This window comes from Schistocerca gregaria, chromosome 7, assembly GCF_023897955.1.
Source record: "Schistocerca gregaria isolate iqSchGreg1 chromosome 7, iqSchGreg1.2, whole genome shotgun sequence".
Taxonomy (NCBI): Eukaryota; Metazoa; Arthropoda; class Insecta; order Orthoptera; family Acrididae; genus Schistocerca; species Schistocerca gregaria.
In genome coordinates this window covers 332,485,574-332,507,051 of record NC_064926.1, presented here as the reverse complement: position 1 = coordinate 332,507,051, position 21,478 = coordinate 332,485,574, and the positions used below count along the sequence as shown (strand labels likewise).

Genomic DNA, 21,478 nt, shown 5'->3' with positions numbered 1-21,478 from the left:
TCCTATATTTTTAGACAGACAAATAACTGTTTACTTTCTGCAATAGTTTCATCACTTTAACGGTTGAAAAATGCTTTATTTTTCTACATAACTGCCCTTATAGTCAACAACTTTTTATACATGCTGTGGCAGTTTTATAATTCCCATGTCATGTCATTCAATATGTTTTGAACCTCATCTTTTACCTTGTCATCTGAACAGAACAGGCATCCAGGCAAGTGTTCCTTCAACTCAGGGAACAGATGGTGGCCGGCACTTGGTGCCAAGTCTCGACCATATTGTGGATGGGTGAAGATGTTCCAGTCTCTAAGTTTTGGACGAGATTAATGGTTTGACAGGCATTGTGTGTGTGGAGGGGATGTTGCCGTGGAGACTGCTTATGCCACTAACTTGAAATTTCTCTTCTCCAGTTCTGAACTGCCCTCCTGAGTTTATCCGTGTTCCACAGTACCTGCTATCCCAGCAGCAGAAAGTCTGACAACAATAACCCCTACCTATCCCAGAATACAGTTGCCTTGATTTTATGAGCAGATTGTGTTTGTCTGAATTTTTGCAGCCCCCTCTTAGAACTTGCAAACATTATTGACATTAATGTACGACTATCCATATACTTCTACAACCAACAATGAATTTCAACCAGTTTAATGCCTTTGGCATTCAAAAATCAAATAACTGCGCACACTTGGTAGTAGCATTCAAAGGGGAATCCATTTTGAATTGTTGCCAAGCCAAGACGGAGCATCCGAATGAAGCATGTGCATGCTTACTTGGGAGTTGGGGAAGCATCAAGCACAACATTGTAGCCAACAGCTGCATGAATAGTTCCTCTGCATTCTCAGTGCATTGGAGACCTTGCTTTTGGAATTTCCCTTGTAGGTTTCTGTCGAATAAAGTACAAATGAACAGTCCAAAAATTCAGATTTTGTATTCAGAGTAGACCATGATACACGAAAGTATGAAAATAAGTTACAACAATCAGGAAATGACTAAAAGAAACCTTACATTGGATCACAGTTTGAACAATGTTTGTAACAATTAAACTGAAGTATATGTCATGCATGGTGAATATATTATACCACAGAGAGAATAGTGTACCACAGTCAGTCAGGGTTAAGGATGGGAAATGAGAGAGGTAGTGACTGAGGACAGGCATTAGGGGTAAAAAGGAGAGAGGAGAGAGGAGAGGGGGGAGAGAGGAGAGGGGGAAGAAGAAGAAGAAGAAGAAGAAGAAGAAGAAAGAGAGAGAGAGAGAGAGAGAGAGAGAGAGAGAGAGAGAGAGAGAGAGAGAGAGAGAGAGTCGGATTTTAGCTTTCAATTCTTCTGTTGCAGCAAATCTACTACAATGTCATTCTTTCTCGAAATTGTACAGTTATTAAACAATTAGCATATAACAGCCATAGACATTCGTGCTATGTGTGATGCTGATATGTCTTACTGAAACCAGATGTTGTCAATAATATATGGAAATGTCTGTAGTTTTTGCACAACGAAGATGTTGAGCATGGCAATGTACTGACCTGATGTGACTGTAGTCGCGAAGTCATTCTTCTCCTCTTCTCCAGTATGCCATATGACGACACAGCACACCACACGCTTGCTTTGTTGCTGTACAACTGAAGTTGGTGTAGCTGAGTGGGATTTTGTTACATCCAATAACAAAAACTCTTGTTTATTAACAAATCCATTGGGCTTCATCCAACACCTAAAGATTGTTAACTCATTCTCATTGTTTATCTTCTCAAGCATTCATTCACTGAATTGTCATCACATTAGGTTGTCTTTGGTGTACAGCTCCTAGATGATCCGTAACTTGTATGGGCAGTAATGTAACTATTCAAACAATATTCTTCACACACATGAACTATCCAAATTTAAAGATGATTAACTGAATGAGGTTGGCTGTGACAGCTGCTCAAACAGCTTCGATATTGTATGGTCATCTTCGCACATGGTCTAGAGGTTTCTTTTCAGTGCTGAACTTGTTTCCTCAGAATTATCTATGTACATATGAACTACATTTGCTGACGGATGGTACATGCTCATTGTGTCTTAAATTTCTTATATGCAGCCTCCACACACTGTGATTTTGTAAAAAGTTATGATGATAAAAGCATGTTGTGCACCGCTCTAAGTATCCATGTTAAGTAAACGGCAAGAAGGTTCGAATTGGTTTCTATCTCTTACCCAGCGTTAACAATTGTCCAGACCTACCAACACCAATTTCAAAATTTCCCTTTCCTTTCAATCACTCTATATTAATCTATAAAGGTAGTTTTATAAGAAACTAACAAAACAAGTTTCAATGTAAGTTTGGACTTATCTTTCCCACATTTTCTCTACAGCAAACCTGATGATTTGAAATTACAGTGTAAAAGTAACATAATGCATGTTTCATATTTATGGTAGCTTGCAGGTATCATGGGAAGTTGATCCTTAATACTTTTTATGGTAAACCCACAGTTACCATTACCTTTCACTGTTTTCCTTGCTCCCGATCATTACACAGTGCCAGGTGCATGAGCAACTGGCCACTCAGGCATACCATGGGTGTTACTCAATGCACTGAGCTAAGGCTTGCTAGCCATGAATATGGGGGATTGACACCAGAGGCTGCATCGCCGGCCTCCAGCACAAGTCTACAACATTGGCTGCGCACACTGACTCAAAACAAACACCACAACATCACTGATGTCTACGCTTGTCCATATCTAGGCCAACAGGACCCTCCCAGCATCTTAACATTACTGTATGTTGTGTCAACATTTGTCGTATTAAATAAACAGATACATAAACCAGTTTTGGTTTGTTGGTTTGTGTTGTGTGCTACGACACTTTTTATATGTAAAAATAAAAAAAAAAATATGGTGGTAGACAGACGAGATATCTCAAAGTAGGCTCCATGTAGTCAAAATGTTACTTTAACTGCCAACATAGTAAGAATGTTTATTATTTTAACTTACTCAAGTAACAGTGTTAAACCTGTCACTTTAAGGAGTCATAAAAAAGGTCAGAACACCTGACAAGTCAGTCTATTCCATAAGAATATTGATTTCAAATACAGCTCTAATACAAGTGAAATTCTGTTACCACTATCAGAATTCCACGGATCAGAATAATTCTTCAACCAGAAATGTGGAGTTAACTAAAAGTGTGCTTCAGTAGTATATTGTTTCTCAATTCTGAAAATATATTCCATATTGATGTGCAGGATTCCGTAAAAATGGTTTATTAAGACGAAAGATTAAGTGGCACAACATATAAAAAACATTAAAAATAAAAAAGTGTTTACTCCACTTAGTGCCACACAGAACTGTTTGCTTCCTAACGTTTGTTACATTTACACAGAACACAAAGTATAATATAGAATAAGGGCACAAACTGTACAATAATATTCTGATACTAGAGATATAAAAGCTAGATTTGATGCATGCCCATAAAGGGTTAGAACCAACTTTTAAAAAAGTTTTTTTAAGTGCACTGAAATTAAATATTGAGCTCTGTACTGTCTTGTAACAGTCATCCTATATATATATATATATATATATATATATATATATATATATATATATATATATATATATATATGCTGATCCACTTGCCAATCTTCAGAAACAATTTATTGATTAGCTTGTGGAAAATACACTCCTGGAAATGGAAAAAAGAACACATTGACACCATACTTGCTCCGGACACTGCGAGAGGGCTGTACAAGCAATGATCACACGCACTGCACAGCGGACACACCAGGAACCGCGGTGTTGGCCGTCGAATGGCACTAACTGCGCAGCATTTGTGCACCGCCGCCGTCAGTGTCAGCCAGTTTGAGGTGGCATACGGAGCTCCATCGCAGTCTTTAACACTGGTAGCACGCCGCGACAGCGTGGACGTGAACCGTATGTGCAGTTGACGGACTTTGAGCGAGAGCGTATAGCGGGCATGCGGGAGGCCGGGTGGACGTACCGCCAAATTGCTCAACACGTGGGGCGTGAGGTCTCCACAGTACATCGATGTTGTCGCCAGTGGTCGGCGGAAGGTGCACGTGCCCGTCGACCTGGGACCGGACCGCAGCGACGCACGGATGCACGCCAAGACCGTAGGATCCTACGCAGTGCCGTAGGGGACCGCACCGCCACTTCCCAGCAAATTAGGGACACTGTTGCTCCTGGGGTATTGGCGAGGACAATTCGCAACCGTCTCCATGAAGCTGGGCTACGGTCCCGCACACCGTTAGGCCATCTTCCGCTCACGCCCCAACATCGTGCAGCCCGCCTCCAGTGGTGTCGTGACAGGCGTGAATGGAGGGACGAATGGAGACGTGTCGTCTTCAGCGATGAGAGTCGCTTCTGCCTTGGTGCCAATGATGGTCATATGCGTGTTTGGCGCCGTGCAGGTGAGCGCCATAATCAGGACTGCATATGACCGAGGCACACAGGGCCAACACCCGGCATCATGGTGTGGGGAGCGATCTCCTACACTGGCCATACACCTCTGGTGATCGTCGAGGGGACAGTGAAGAGTGCACGGTACATCCAAACCGTCATCGAACCCATCGTTCTACCATTCCTAGACCGGCAAGGGAACTTGCTGTTCCAACAGGACAATGCACGTCCGCATGTATCCCGTGCCACCCAATGTGCTCTAGAAGGTGTAAGTCAACTACCCTGGCCAGCAAGATCTCCGGATCTGTCCCCCATTGAGCATGTTTGGGACTGGATGAAGCATCGTCTCACGCGGTCTGCACGTTCAGCACGAACGCTGGTCCAACTGAGGCGCCAGGTGGAAATGGCATGGCAAGCCGTTCCACAGGACTACATCCAGCATCTCTACGATCGTCTCCATGGGAGAATAGCAGCCTGCATTGCTGCGAAAGGTGGATAAACACTGTACTAGTGCCGACATTGTGCATGCTCTGTTGCCTGTGTCTATGTGCCTGTGGTTCTGTCAGTGCGATCATGTGATGTATCTGACCCCAGGAATGTGTCAATAAAGTTTCACCTTCCTGGTACAATGAATTCACGGTGTTCTTATTTCAATTTCCAGGAGTGTACACACAAAGTGCAAATATGAAAACACACTTTTTCAAGTTTGGTAAAAAAGCATTTAATACACTGTAGTTCTTTCTAAGAAAACCATGATATTTACCCTGGAGCCATCTGAGGTGAAACGGACAGCATTGACATTCCGAGCTAATGTCATTGTTGTGATCTGGTAGCACATAAGTAGCTCCATACGCAATGCAGAATATAAATTCACTTTCCCATCACAGGCACCAGAGCAAAACAAGTAGCGGTCCTGCAGCAGAAATAAACTATTCACACAAATATAATCATTACTGCTAAAAACACTGAAGTTCAGCAAACCACTGATGAACATGCTAGGGTTAGGGCTTTACCGTGTAAATGAAGGTGTCTGGCATCATTAAAATTTAGATAGGTACATATGCTTGTGGGCGCAGGGAGGAATCAACAAAGCTTTCCAAAATTACAAAGCAGGCGGCATACATACAAGTGATGTGAAGGGTTTAATGACAGAAAGCTGTGCATGCAATCATTTTGCATTTGAACAATGGTCAGCTGATTTAAAGCACAGGTAAAAACAATGACGACAACAGTAAACTTAAAGGTACCTGATGACTGTTTATTAATACAGTGATATAAGTTGAAATAATCACCCAGCATCTGTTCTGTATGATGAATGCACCAAACAAGAAAAATAAATTGGTATTTGAATTTCCTTGCATTCTGTAATGTGTCTCAGTTTCCAGTTACAACTGGTGCCTGCAGCCTGATATGTATAAAAAGTTCTTTCTGTTAAATGAAAAGTACAATCACAATTAGCAACAAGCTATATCCTAGCTTGCTGTAAGTGGTAAATATGGGACACATTTTTGGCATACCTTGTGGAAACATTTTCCGTCAAGTATTCCCACATGCGGAGTGACAACCAATCGGTTTGTCTTTAATGCGCTTTACTATATTGTTCCTCGACATTCGAGAGATTACCGCCACATTAACTTCCACATCGTGTGAAACAAATGTGCACTGCTGCAATAATTTTACACTTTCACTCAGTAAAGGACACACACAAAACACACATCAGCAGAAAAAGGATTATGCACAAGACATGAAAAGTAGATCACAATGCTTACCAATCCAGGTACAGGCTTAAGTGTCCTGTGAAGCATATAAAAATAATACTAATTTCAGTGTAGCATGAAAAAGCACAGTCTTACACATAAAAAAATCTGTCATCTTAAATTACAAGAGAACTTTACATGTATCACACTGAAATATAAATGGAGGCTATAAACTACACTCATCTGTGCAAAATATAATGTAGCATAAAACAGTTTCAAATGTTGAATCTCGGTTATGAATGGCACTTGAGATAGATAACAGAAGTATCTAGCAACAGCTGCAATGAAAATAAATAGGTAAGATTCCTCTAGGTGGTCTGTAAACAAGGTAACACAAGATGGTGCCAAGCTAGTATCTGTGGAAGTATCCGAGATTTGTTAGCGGATTTTGGCTTCAAAGGCGAAATAATTATGACTCAGAATATGGTGGGTAAAAGGATTAGGAAGGATGTGAAGCAGAAAACAGACATTACGGTTCAAAATCCTGTTGACAATGAGGTTAAAATCAATGGAGCATACACTCAGATTAGGTAAAGGGGAGGGGATGGGGGAATCACTTTTATCTTTTTTCAAAGAAACAAAAACTGGTATTTACCTTTAGTAATTAACAGCAACTCAACTCTAAATTTGAATGACTAGTGAGGGATTTGAAACCATCATCATCCTGAATGGGAGTCCAGTGTCTTACCACTAAGCCACCTTGTTCTGTCAGGTGGGGTGGGTTTCATACTAGGCAGGAGCTGGGAAACGTAGAGTTACATGACAACAGGACCATTATCATGGGGATGTCTGTGCACATAGGCTTAGCATTCACAATAAGAAAAAAAAAAAGCCTGGTGGTTATTGTTTATTCATTTAGCATATATGACACACTGTATTACAAAACATTAACAAAGAAAAAACCATGAAAAATATAAATTTCATATGCTAATATTGGTTAACAGTTACCCACTCAAAGCACATGAGTGTTAGAACAAAAAATTCCATTGGATTACCAAGAAATGTTCTCAGCTCACATTCTTCAACAAGATGATGGACTCATTGTCTAGGAACCACAATTGCAGTTTCATGTTGGAAGTTTTCTCCACTTGTATCAATTTTCTGCACAAATGCAATGTCCCATGCATATTCAGCTTAAACTTTTTCATATACAACAAGAGAATTCAAAACCCTTGGTCATTTCTAGTGGATCTGTTAAATTGTGTAGATATGGGAGCATTTTTATTCCAAGATTCCAACTATTTGGCACTGAGGTTGAAGCTGCTACCTGCAATCCGCTGTGCAAGATGCCAGATTGGGTTTCAGCATCATAGTTGATTTATTGCCAGCTGGGATATGTCATGACGAATGAGCAGTTCAGGAATGTTCTTAATTTTATTGCATTCCTTTACAAGCACTTCCCGTCCACACAGTAGGAGTGAGGCTATGTGGCTGAGTTTTGGACAGCAATGCAGCAACAGACTTGAGTAGCCAGTAAACATCCTCATAGTTGTATTGTTTGGGAGTGAGCTCTATTCAACCAGACTGGTGCACAATACTTGGCTACATAGTATGCCAGGTTTGATGCTGAAGTTCGTAAATGTTTGCTGAAGCTGCCCCTGTAGTGCCACTAAACTTCATAATGTTGTTGTGAGCCCTTATCTTGGAGGCAATATTAACAACACGTTATTTGAAACCTACGACTGTGTCTAAAGACACACTTAGATATTTCGGATGCTTTTGGCATTCGAGCATTGTGTCATTAAAAGAAAATTTCAGCTGGCAATTTGCATCTGAGATATCTAGGTGAAGCAACTAGCTTGGGTCTTGTAGATGAACCAACTAGCTTGGGTCTTGCAGATGAACCAACTAGCTTGGGTCTTGTCAAGACTTAGTATAAGCCTCCATTTCTTAAAGTACTCATTTTAAGTGGATAAATCTTCTGCTAAATTGTCTCGATAGCTAAAGCTAGGTCAACAACATACTCAAATTTCCTTTCAGCAGTGTTAAGCAGGTTTGAGGTATAAAGACTAGAGTAAAGTGGTAGCCAGATTACACCATTGCAGTAGCCCATTGTTCAGCTTTCCCTGTATGCTTGTATTGTTGCACTGTACAACACTACAGTGTCTAGTATTTCATCCATCCTCAGCAACTGTAGTTGTATATATCAAAAAAATCAGTGACCAGTTGCACAAAAAAAAAAAAATTCTTACCCGGTTTCGTGCACTTAGTGGCCTTCTTCAGACGATTTTACCTAGTCTTCTATCTTGGATGTACAAAGGGAGACAGAAGTCAGCTGGCAGGAAGTAATGGTCAAAGAATGCAGAGAATACTAAGAACTCCTCCAATAAACTTTTTTCACAGTACACTGATAACACTGGCATTTAAGTAATTTTCTACAGTGAAGTTTCCAATGAAACACTTCCAAGTCATAAACAAAATTACAAAATGGAGCAATGGGTATGAATTACCAATTTTCATGGAAATCACAAATTTTGAGAAACATTTTGATTCAGTATCAGGTAAATTTGTACTAACAGCCTGTAACAGTTCAGTTACATTTTAGCAACATATTTTCTTCCCAAAAGTAATCCAATACAGCACAATACTGCTGAATGTTACAGAAATGGAAGCCTTTGAGTCTTTCACGCAGCACATAGAGAGATAATGGGGGCAGTGTCTCTAATGTCTGATTCGCGAAAGATGAGATCCACACAGGTCGGGGCAGAGACGAGAGTTACAGTGATGCCGGTTCCAAGCAACAGTTGCATTACATGAATAGTGGGGCTTTGTGCTTGAAGAAACCATGTATCCTGCTAATTATGTCTCTCACTTGATTACGCAGAATTTATAGCTTAATGCCATTACCAACTCAGAACAAACTGGGTCGTTGTGGGGGAAGAGACCAGACAGCAAGGTAATCAGTCTCATCCGATTAGGGAAGGAGGAGGAAGGAAGAGGGCCATGCCCTCTCAAAGGAACTATCCCAGCATTTGTCTGGAGAGATTTAGGGAAATCAAGGGAAAACGTAAATCAGGATGGTCGGACACGGAATTGAACCATCGTCCTACCGAATGCGAGGTCAGTGTGCTAACTGAATAATATTTCACCAAATAACTTGTTACAATCACATTTAATGTTCACACTCACTACAACATTCACAGCACGGAAAACACCAATGAGTGTTCTTTGGCTGCCAGACACTGTGTGATGTCAAGTGTGCAGAACAAGCCTAAACTCTGCTGCCTACATTTGTGATTCTAACTATAATAACAGACAAGAAGCCTGTCTTTGGCAGAAAACCAGAGAAGCAAATAAACAGATCGCCGAGTGCACCAATTCCGGTCAAAAAGCATGATAACCAAGGTCCCACAATCGTGGTTAAAAGTAAATTGTGTTTAAAAAGTTTTTTGCAGGGCACCAACATTAATTGCTGGTCAGCAAACCATCATCAGCCAACCATGCATTTTACCGCGGTAAACTCTGTATATTGCAGTGGAACGTGTCCTGACGATACAAAGATGTTAGTAAACATGAAATTGCACAGATAATCGGTGGAGTCACATTCTCTCTCTGCTGTGTTTCTGTCGACAAGCAGAAGTGTGTCTACATACCTCGGTACCCATTTCTGATCTGTTCTTTGAGAATAATGGAGAATAAAAGAAGAACCCCGAATTTCTCGAAGTACGAGATATATGTACTTCTTGAACTGATAGTTGCAAATGCATCTGTTCTTGAAAATAAGAAAACTGACGGCTGCAGCTTAAAAGAAAAACAGGCAATGTGGTCCCATGTGGAGGCGCAATTTAATTCTACTCCTCATAAGTTCACTCATAAATTAATAACATTTCTGTGTTCATCGTAAGCATAGAATACGGCACACTGGCTTTTAGTTTGAAATTTGAAAGTCTTATTGGCATACCACTGAATGTCTCATTACACACCCATTCAGTGAGTACTTTTATGTTCCCTAGATAACAGAAAAAATAGATTACATGCTGAAATAATCGGAAAAATTAAAAATACCGTGAAATCCCATAACTATAATCGTAATTTTTCATTCTGAACAATGTATTAGTGTTACCTTATCGGAAATGTTCATTAATTATAGTGCAGCGAACTGCTCTTCCTGGTAATGAGTTATCAGGACACATCTGCTGTCCAGGTAGCAGAGGTTCGTTATCTTCAATGTTGGGGTCTCTCTCGTCATGTAACTGATTTAAAAGTCAAGAAATTTCTCGGTCTTCTGGTGGTTCTTCACTGCTTGTATTCCTCACAATAATATGCATGACAGCCGTACCCGCAATTATTGACATTGTTTTCTGTTGATTACATCTTATTCCTACAGATAATATGGGAAATATTCTCTTCCACAAGCCATATTTTTTCTCAACAGTGTTTCTAGTTTTAATATGAGACCTGCTATATCAATACTCTGCTTCACTTTGCAGGTTTAAAAGTGGAGTTAACAAGTAGGATCTACATGCATAACCACTATCTCCCAATAAGTGACCTTGCGGTATTTCTCCATTTTCAAATTGAGCTCTGCGAGCACAGTTGAGAAATATGGTACTGTCATGCACAGAGCCCAGCCATCGAGCAACAATGTCTCTTATTAACAAACTATGATCACTAATGGTTTGACAGTTAAAGGAAAAATATGATTTCCTACTACGGAAAAGTACCGCATTGTGTCCTCCAGGAGATTAAATTCTTGTATGGGTACAATCCAAGGTACCAAGAACACCAGGAAATCGTTCCAATTGACTAAAATCATACATCACAGAGTGCACTTCTTCTCTTGTAGGAAATTTTATAAAATGAGGAGACATTGATGCTATGATGTCTGATACATCACTGATGATTCGTTGTGCTGTTGTACGATGTACATTGCTGTTGTCCCCAATAAGAATGTTGAATGCACCTGGTGCATATCCTCTTAAAGTAATCAAAAGTCTGTTCATCAGAGAAATAGGGCTGTTCCGATCCATCAGAGAAATAGGGCTGTTCCGATCAGTAGGGAATTCTAACCTATCATTAATTTGGGCTAATAACCACCACACTGTTTCTTTTGACACACAAAATCTCTCTTCAAACTTCCTGTCACTATAATCTTCAAAATCGTTTCCCCTTTCTATAAGCACTCCAACATGGTTTCGGAGACGATTTAAATGGCCAAGGTATAAAAATTCTTTCTCAATGCCATCCCTAACATCAAAACGCACCACCATATTAATAGTGTATGCTTCTAAAACCGCAATTATGTTGAGAAAATCGGGAAAGAGCCCTGGTTAAATATAACCGTGGTCGATACCCTTGTTTAACTTAGATCGATGTTGGTACACCAGAATCTTAAGTTGAACAGGATTATATATCGACTTAACCGCAGTTAGCAGTTAATCGAGATTGGTACACTTGGCCAAGAGACCTTTTTTTTTTATTATGTAAATTCTTATACTGCTACGTTTACAGTATTACAAAATAAGATGGTAACGATTTATTTTAGACAAAGATAGTAATTTTTTGTACTAATGTGAACCATGCAAGTATCTAAATTATTAATACAACAAAGCAGGGTAAAGGATAACGAACAAGTACATTTCTTTGTGGGGACAGCAAAATGATGAGAGAAAGAGAGAGAAATAAAAGTGGGTCCTTTGTGACAGAGGTATGCACAATGTTGTCAGAGGCAACAGCCTGCTGCTGCTGTGAGTGGTGACATACAGGGCAGCAGTAGCAGCCAGCAGGGGGTCTTCAGAGCAGTCAGGTGAAGAAAGATAAGGCACCTGATCCCACTTGATGCTGCCATCACAGGCGACATCTACTGCTGTTTTGAAGACTCCATCCAGAATTACTGGCTACCGTATTTACTCGAGTCTAAGCCGTACTCGAATCTAAGCCGCACCTGAAAAATGAGACTCGAAATCAAGGGAAAAAAAAAAATTCCCGATTCTAAGCCGCACCTGAAATTTGAGACTCGAAATTCAAGGGGAGAGAAAAGTTTTAGGCCGCATCTCCAAATCGAAACAAAGTTGGTCCACTGTAATATGAGACAATTTAGGTCGAATGAATGACAATACAGCTACAGCAGTCTGGTTCGAGTCGTAAGCTTAGCAGTTAAGCTTTACCAGGTAGCCATTGCTATGCGTCAGGCGCTCCGTCCGTATTTATACGGGTACCCTTCCTTTTTCACGTGCTTCGTCTGGTTTGAATTGATTGCTTATTTTTCTTTGATCTGATAAACGCAGTTTTCTTTGTTATATGTGTTTACGTCACTCTACGCCGAATATGCATGACTGTACTGTGTCATGCATTGTTTGTCGTACTCTGATACTGCGTGTTAACGGCCTGTCGCCGATCGCGGCATGGCTTGCTTTTGTGCGCGCTACCGCCGCTTACAAATAAAAATAAAAAAAAGAGAGAGAGAACGAGAGAAATCGTCTCATTAGCGAAACAATGGCAAGAGACTGCTACTTGTTGTTACACTGCTGCTTCCTTTTATAATGATCAACAAGAACCAAATAATAGACTGCGTATGATAGAAGATGTTCTGAACGAGAGTTTAGCGAAAATTTTTCTCCGTTTGAAAATATTTGCAGGCGCCTCTTTAGTAAATTACATTCTGCACAGAAATTAGAGTCATCTTAGATTTAAAAATCTAGTCAATTGCCTCACTTCATTTCTGACTGTATCACTGTTTAGCATAAGAATAATACGAATATAAACATGACATGATATTTATATTCTTCCGCGTTTGCTGTTGTCTCACTCTAGTTTTGTGCCTTATTACGCAGACAGGATTTAAATGAGATAGCAACAAACACGAAACAATACATGGCAAAATGTTTATATTCGTATTATTCTTATGGTGACGAGAGTACTGCATGTGATTCACAATTTATAAAAGTTCCTATTAACAACCATCTCTTCTCACAGATACGAAAAAATTCAGAACGTAGAGTTGGCCATATTGACAAACATCCTAAACATTCTTGCCAGTCTGGTTTTCGTAGTACATTGAAATGCTGCTACATTCGAAGATGAACAATACGGAATTTGTATTTACTTCGTTGGATAATGTATGAAAATGCAGTGGTCGAAACTCGGCGCGGAGAAAAAAAAGCTTTTCTTCCACCTTTTTTTTTATTTATTTACTGACGCAAAGGTTTTGGCGCCAGTATTTATCTTTGTGCTTACGAAGCATGCCTGTGTAGCGCTACATATATTCGACGGCAGAACTAAGTTGTGGCGGTACCCACCGACATTTTTAAGACCTTCCGCTTGCTTTGCACTCGATTCTAAGCCGCAGGCGGTTTTTTGGGTTACAAAAACCGGAAAAAAGTGCGGCTTAGATTCGAGTAAATACGGTAATTCAGTTCATGACACCTAAGCAGCAAGGATTAGATGGGTAATAGTTTTAAAAGCAAAGATGTCTGCCACTTGTTGAGACACACAAGGAAAAGGACCACAACATTTAGTGCAACAAACCTTGTAGCTTCACAGCCCTGCTGGAAGGACATTTTAGTAATAGATCTTAATACTGAAGTGGTGGTTTGGAATTTCATTTACAGAAGCTACCATGCCTGCTGAGTGAGAATACATCATTCAGAAAAGATATCTGAACCTGTGAGTTATCATCTCCCTCGTAAATTACTGACTCTGCCCCACTGTGAAGTTTCTTCTAGAAAATTGAGGGAGCAGCGATATCAGAGCTGGTAGGGAGCTGCCTGGCATCATCTCACCAAACTCAGCGATATTAAGACATTGTAGGTCTCACAACATAGAACTGTGACTACCTTGATTTGAAACAATAAACTTAACTACCTGAATTACTTTTTCCTCCCTTACCTCTGTTGTAACTTGTTGCTGGAATACAAACACAATTACTATTTTTCTCTCATTAACATACTACTAGCAAAGTTATATCAACAAAAATAATCAATTTTTGAGAATACAATATAAATGTATGGATAAAAAAAGTCTACTCACCCAGCTGCAGCAGGAGAAAACACATATAATAGTTAAGGAAAAGTGCAAGCTATCCAAGCCAGTGGCTCCTCCTCCTGGCAGAAGGGCTGAAGGGGAGGGAAGAGGGATGAGGACTGGAAAGGTTTCAGAGATGGTAAGAGTTACGGAAAAGTTGCTCACAATCTCAGGTCAGGGCAGACATACTGGATAGGATTAGAAGGAAAGACTGATTGTTGGGGACTGTACAAGACGAGATTCAAAAACCTGAGGACCCAAAAGGTGGAAGATTGGGTAAAGAGTGAGACAGAGATTTCTGATATAACATCTTGAAAGCATTACTCAGAGCAGAAAGCTATGTGCATTACATGTGGCAGACAGGTGAGGTGAGGTGGGAAAGGGGGAAGCACGGAAAAACATCATAAAAAATCATAAAATCATCATAAAAATAAGAGACATGGAAAAGTGAAAGGGGCAATGAAAGGAGTAGTTGCTGAAAAGAAATACCGAGACCAAAGAAAGTAAAGAATTCAATGTAAAATAAGGCCAAGCACGTGGCGAGAACTAAGGACAATGTAACGCCAGCTCCCACCTACGTAGAGCTGAGAAACTGGTGTCAGGGAGGAGAATCCAAATGGAAAGTGTGGTGAAACATACACCAAGATCACAACTGTCATGTTGTATAGCATGCTCTGCAACAGGATATTGTGTACTGCAAGTAGACACCCCTCTCTCTATGCCCATTCTTCCTAAATGATAACTTGGTGCTAGTCACACAACCATAGGAATACCAGGGCCTTGGGATATCCTTATCAGATTCTACTCGGAATTTGCTTTCCATACAAAAAACTGTGCTTTTAGTTATTCACAAAAATACCATTGACATCCATCTATTGCAGAATCTTTGAGCATGTTCTGGGCTATAAAGTAATGAGATGTTTTCACTTAACTTTGGTCCACAGCTATGACAAATGGTGTAAATGAGTGCTTCCTGTCTGCAACTGTCATGTTTACTTTATTTCAAAACTACAGAGGCTTTCATGGCCACTTGTCGACATATTGCCTTTTGGTTTCTGTCTCGAGTTTCTTCGGACGATGTTTGTTTGATGATTTTTCTGATGTTTCATCAGTGCTAGTGGCGGGCATTTTCAGTTTCCCCCCTCCTTTCCTAATGGTGGACTGGAGTCTAGTTCACAGCCGGAGATCTTATACAGCCTGAGGCTATCAAGCTAAATTACTACTATTTCTTGGCTCTACAGCCCTTGAAGGGCCTTGGCCTGTATCACAATATCCTGCCATTCTATACTGTCCATGGCTTTCTGTCTCCATCCTCTGACACCCAGCTTTTTCATGTCTTCAATTCCATCCAGCCATCTCTTTCTGGGACGCCCTATAGTCTTCTGCCTCCTGCCTTGCCATCAAACATCTTCTTTCATGTTCTATCTTCCTCCATTCTGACCACCTGTCCTGCCCTTTGCAGACGTCTTATTTTAGGGTAAAGACAATGTCAGGTTCTTCAAAAAGTTGTTCTAATTCTGCATTCATACAGATGCGCCAATCTCCTTGATCGTATATTGGGCCGTATATTTTACGCACAACCCTTCTCTCCCAAATGCTAAAGATCCTTTCCTCATTTGCTGTCATGGCACCATCAACTTGTCTTATAATTGTTTTGTAAATGAGGGTTTTAGATTTTAATGATAGAAGTGAGCTCCTAAGCATTGGTAGTGTGATAAAGTAACATCTGTTGCCTGCTGGTATTCTAGCTTTCACCTTGCTGCTGATGTCATTCGTCTCTCTGGTAGTCGATCCGATGTACCTGAAGTATCTCATCCTTTCAAACTCCTTGTCAGCAATCCTGGGACTTCGTAGGTTTCACTGGTTGGTCATTGCCACATATTTGGTCTTTTCAACATTGACTACCAGGACAAATTCCCTTGCACCTCACTCTAGTTGTTGATACACAGCACAGCACTGTTTCATGTGAGTAACGCCACATCATCTGCGTACGGTAGGCACTACAGTGAATGATTAAAAAAAATTCCTCCCTACTTACCTCTATCTGACTTATGATTTTTTTTAGGCAGAGGTTGAATAGTAGTGAGGAGATACTGTCACCCTGTCTCAGTCCATTCTTCACTTCCACTTCTCTGGAGGTTTCGTCCTGTATTTTTACTTTACAGTGGGTTTCACTGAGGTTCGTCATAGTGAGTTTAACAAGCTTCTTAGGTATTCCTGCCTCTTCCATTACATTCCGCAATGTCACTCTTGACATGCTATCATAGGCTTGTTTAAAATCAATATAACACTGATGTATGTTTATTTGATGTTCATAATATTTTTCTAGTAGTATGTATAATGTGAATATTTGGTCAGGAGTTGACCTACTTCTTGTAGGGCCACTCCGATAGTCCCCAATTCTCTCTTCCACACAGGGGGTAAGCCTCCTAGTTAGGATCTTGGATAACACTTTATCTGTAGTATTTAGCAGAGATATTCCTAGGTAATTCTGGCAGTTTAATCTAGCTCCTTTTTTATGTATGGGGCACACAATAGCCATTTTCCACTCCATTGGTATGCTCTCCTCCTGCTAAATGGATCTCATATTTCCATATTGCAGCAAACAACCACTGTAGGTAGAAAGTGAAGAAAAACAGTAAAAATGAGAAGGGAAAAGCCTTCAAACATTGGGGAGACAGGTACATAATTATAATCTCCGACTGCGGACTAGACTCCAGTCTGCCATCAACAATGGAGAGTGAAACTTTGAAAACGCCAGCCACTCATGGCTGAAGAACAAGAGACAGAAGCACACAGGCAATATGTTTCCTTCATTTGTTGTACTACTGAACAATTTCAGGCTAAGGACATTGTCAACTATCATATGACATTCTGAAAGCCATCAATCTAGCCAATCAGATTCAGTATTTATTCAACTGCAAAAAGCATTCAACTCAATACCACATGAAGACTTATTAACGAAAGTATGATAAAGTGACTGGATCACAGAGAATGCAATATGTCATCTCGGATAGACAGTCAACAACAGATGCAGAAGTAAATTCAAGCATGTTCCAGGGAAGTGTGGTGCTGTTTATGTTCTTTATTAACACAACACTAACTGCAGACTTTTTGCAGGTGGTTCAGTTATCTATAATAAGGTACTGTATGAAAACTGTGCACAAATATTCAATCTGATCTTGACAAGATTTCAAAGTGGAACAAAAATTAGCAACTTGTCTTCAGTGTTCAGAAAGGTAAAATTTTGCTCTTCACAAAATGCAAAAACATAGTACCCTATGACTGAAATATCTGTGATTCATAACTGTAATCAGTCAACTTACGCAAATACCTGGGTGTAAAAATTTGAAGTGATATGAAATGGAATGATCACATATGCTCCTAAGCTCAGTCATAGGTAAAGCAAGTGGTAAGCTTCAGTTCATTGGTAGGATACTGGGAAAATCTAATGAGTCTACAAAAAAGATTGGTTACAAAACATTTGTGTGACCAATCCTAGAATGTTGCTCCAGTATGTGGCACCCACACCAAATAGGACTAACGGGGATTTGTAATTTATACAAAGAAGGGTAATTTGAATGGTTGCAGGTTTGTTTGACCTACAAAAGAACTGCACCTCGATGCTGGAAAATCAACCTGTGGCAATGCAGACACCAAAGACAGTTACCGAACATTCATGGAGGCAGCCAGTTCAATGAAAGAATGTGATATAATTATTTGAATATAATAGAGGGAAACATTCCACGTGGGAAAAATATATCTAGAAACAAAGATCATGAGACTTACCAAACAAAAGCGCTGGCAGGTCAATAGACACACAAACACAAACATACACACAAAATACCAGCTTTAGCAACCAACGGTTGCATCTTCAGGAAAGAGGGAAAGACGAAAGGATGTGGGTTTTAAGGGAGACGGTAAGGAGTCATTCCAATCCCGGGAGCGGAAAGACTTACCTGAGGGGGAAAAAAGGACAGGTGTACAGTCGCGCGTGCGCGCACACACACACACACACACACACACACACACACACACACACACACACACACACACACACACACACACACACACATCCATCCGCACATACACAGACACAAGCAGACATTTGTAAAGGCAAAGAGTTCGGGCAGAAATGTCAGTCGAGGCGGAAGTACAGAGGCAAAGAAGTTGTTGAAAGACAGGTGAGATATGAGCAGCGGCAACTTGAAATTAGCAGAGGTTGAGGCCTGGCGGATATCGAGAAGAGAGGATATACTGTGGGGCAAATTCCCATCTCCGCAGTTCTGAAAGGTTGGTGTTAGTGGGAAGTATCCAGATAACTCGAACGGTGTAACACTGTGCCAAGATGGGCTGGCCGTGCACCAAGGTATGTTTAGCCACAGGGTGGTCCTCATTACCAAACAAACACTGTCTGCCTGTGTCCATTCATGCGAATGGACAGTTTGTTGCTGGTCATTCCCACATAGAAAGCTTCACAGTGTAGGCAGGTCAGTTGGTAAATCACGTGGATGCTTTCACACGTGGCTCTGCCTTTGATCGTGTACACCTTCCAGGTTACAGGACTGGAGTAGGTGGTGGTGGGACGGTGCATGGGACAGGTTTTACACCGGGGGCGGTTACAAGGGTAGGAGCCAGAGGGTAGGGAAGCTGGTTTGGGGATTTCATAGGGATGAACTAAGAGGTTACGAAGGTTAGTTGGACGGCGGAAAGACACTCTTGGTGGAGTGGGGAGGATTTCATAAAAGATGGATCTCATTTCAGGGCAGGTTTTGAGCAAGTCATATCCCTGCTGGAGAGCCACATTCAGAGTCTGGTCCAGTCCCAAAAAGTATCCTGTCACAAGTGGGGCACTTTTATGGTTCTTCTGTGGGAGGTTCTGGGTTTGAGGGGATGAGGAAGTGGCTCTGGTTATTTGCTTCTGTGCCAGGTCAGGAGGGTAGTTGCGGGACGCGAAAGCTGTTTTCAGGTTGTTGGTGTAATGGTTCAAGGATTCCAGACTGGAGCATACTCGTTTGCCACGAAGACCTAGGCTGTAGGGAAGGGACCGTTTGATGTGGAATGGGTGGCAGCTGTCATAATGGAGGTACTGTTGCTTGTTGGTGGGTTTGATGTGGACGGACGTGTGAAGCTGGCCATTGGACAGATGGAGGTCAACGTCAAGGAAAGTGGCATGGGTTTTGGAGTAGGACCAGGTGAATCTGATGGAACCAAAGGAGTTGAGGTTGGAGAGGAAATTCAGGAGTTCTTCTTCACTGTGAGTCCAGATCATGAAGAGGTCATCAATAAATCTGTACCAAACTTTGGGTTGGCAGGCCTGGGTAACCAAGAAGGCTTCCTCTAAGCGACCCATGAATGGGTTGGCATACGAGGGGGCCATCCTGGTACCCATGGCTGTTCCCTTTAATTGTTGGTATGTCTGGCTTTCAAAAGTGAAGAAGTTGTGGGTCAGGATGAAGCTGGCTAAGGTAATGAGGAAAGAGGTTTTAGGTAGGGTGGCAGGTGATCGGCATGAAAGGAAGTGCTCCATCGCAGCGAGGCCCTGGACGTGCGGAATATTTGTGTATAAGGAAGTGGCATCAATGGTAACAAGGATGGTTTCCAGGGGTAACAGATTGGGTAAGGATTCCAGGCGTTCGAGAAAGTGGTTGGTGTCCTTGATGAAGGATGGGAGACTGCATGTAATGGGTTGAAGGTGTTGATCAACGTAGGCAGAGATACGTTCTATGGGGGCTTGGAACCAGCTACAATGGGGCAGCCGGGATGATTGGGTTTGTGAATTTTAGGAAGAAGGTAGAAGGTAGGGGTACGGGGTGTCGGTGGGGTCAGGAGGTTGATGGAGTCAGGTGAAAGGTTTTGTAGGGGGGCTAAGGTTCTGAGGATTCCTTGAAGCTCCGCCTGGACATCAGGAATGGGATTACCTTGGCAAACTTTGTATGTGGTGTTGTCTGAAAGCTGACGCAGTCCCTCAGCTACATACTCCCGACGATCAAGTACCACGGTCATGGAACCCTTGTCCGCCGGAAGAATGACGATGGATCGGTCAGCCTTCAGATCACGGATAGCTTGGGCTTCAGCAGTGGTGATGTTGGGAGTAGGATTAAGGTTTTTTAAGAAAGAATTGAGAGGCAAGGCTGGAAGTCAGAAATTCCTGGAAGATTTGGAGAGGGTGATTTTGAGGAAGAGGAGGTGGGTCCCGCTGTGACGGAGGACGGAACTGTTCCAGGCACGGTTCAATTTGGATGGTGTCTTGGGAAGTTGGATCATTAGGAGTAGGATTGGGATCATTTCTCTTTGTGGCAAAGTGATATTTCCAGCAGAGAGTACTAGTGTAGGACAGTAAATCTTTGACGAGGGCTGTTTGGTTGAATCTGGGAGTGGGGCTGAAGGTGAGGCCTTTGGATAGGACAGAGGTTTCAGATTGGGAGAGAGGTTTGGAGGAAAGGTTAACTACTGAATTAGGGTTTTGTGGTTCCAGATTGTGTTGACTGGAATTTTGAGGTTTTTGAGGGAGTGGAGCTGGAAGTGGGAGATTGAGTAGATGGGAGAGACTGGGTTTGTGTGCAATGAGAGGAGGTTGAGGTTTGCTGGAAAGGTTGTGAAGGGTGAGTGAGTTGCCTTTCCGGAGGTGGGAAACCAGGAGATTGGATAGTTTTTTTGAGGTGGAGGGTGGCATGCTGTTCTAATTTGTGGTGGGCCTGTAGGAAGATGCTCTAAACAGCCGGTGTGGATGTGGGAGAGGAAAGATCGAGGACTTTTATTAAGGATAGGTTCGGCAGAATCACAGAAATTACTTCTACAAGTGTGTGATAATTCTGTAATGAACAAAAACTCTGTACTCAAGGGGGGGGGGGGGGGGGGGGTGGCAAGTGCCCACTCTTGGCACCCTCCATCCTTCAGTCACCTACACTACTAGTTTTCAGTTTTTGGTATGATTGGGAGTACACCATCCTCCACAGTCATGGCTCCTGGCTCATCTGTATGTCCAGGGTACTGCCTCCATTCCCATTGTCAATCGCAGCCTCTCTACATGACAACGGTGCGGTGGGAGGAGAGGAAGGGAGGGGGGTGCAATGTGCTGGCATAAATTGTCACCAGCAAACCAGTCGGCAAGATCGATAGTAGGCACCTATCAGGAGAGAGGTGAAAGACACACTCTCAAGCAACATGCCACAAAGCCCTCTCAACCCCAAGAATTTAGATCGCCGCCGCTGACCAGAGGGTCCCAGTCACTGATTGACTAGCTCATAATCCCTAGCTCAGTCTCTCGGTCACTAGCTCGGTCATGCACTATCTCACTCACTCTCTCTGACTCATTCTAGTTTGGCATCTGTCACTCATCCAGCAGAGCGAGCTTAGGCTATGACCGTACATAGCGTC

The 21,478-nt window shown here is 41.7% G+C and overlaps 1 protein-coding gene across 7 annotated transcripts in view; it reads right to left on the bottom strand.

The window, feature by feature from the left end:
* Nucleotides 1-21,478, bottom strand: part of LOC126282202 (uncharacterized) — a 115,979-nt gene that overhangs the window by 81,018 nt on the left and 13,483 nt on the right. For 4 of the 7 annotated variants that reach the window (XR_007551349.1, XM_049981739.1, XM_049981738.1 and 1 more), the window contains one exon: nucleotides 5,143-5,292. Coding sequence is in view for 5 of the 7 variants with exons in the window: in XM_049981739.1 (XP_049837696.1) it covers nucleotides 5,143-5,292 (150 nt within the window). In the remaining 2 variants the exon portion in view is untranslated. Of the gene's footprint in view, nucleotides 1-5,142; nucleotides 5,293-5,626; nucleotides 5,808-5,896; nucleotides 6,040-21,478 lie in introns of those variants that run through there. The other 3 variants (XR_007551348.1, XM_049981736.1, XM_049981740.1) reach the window with 3 other exon arrangements.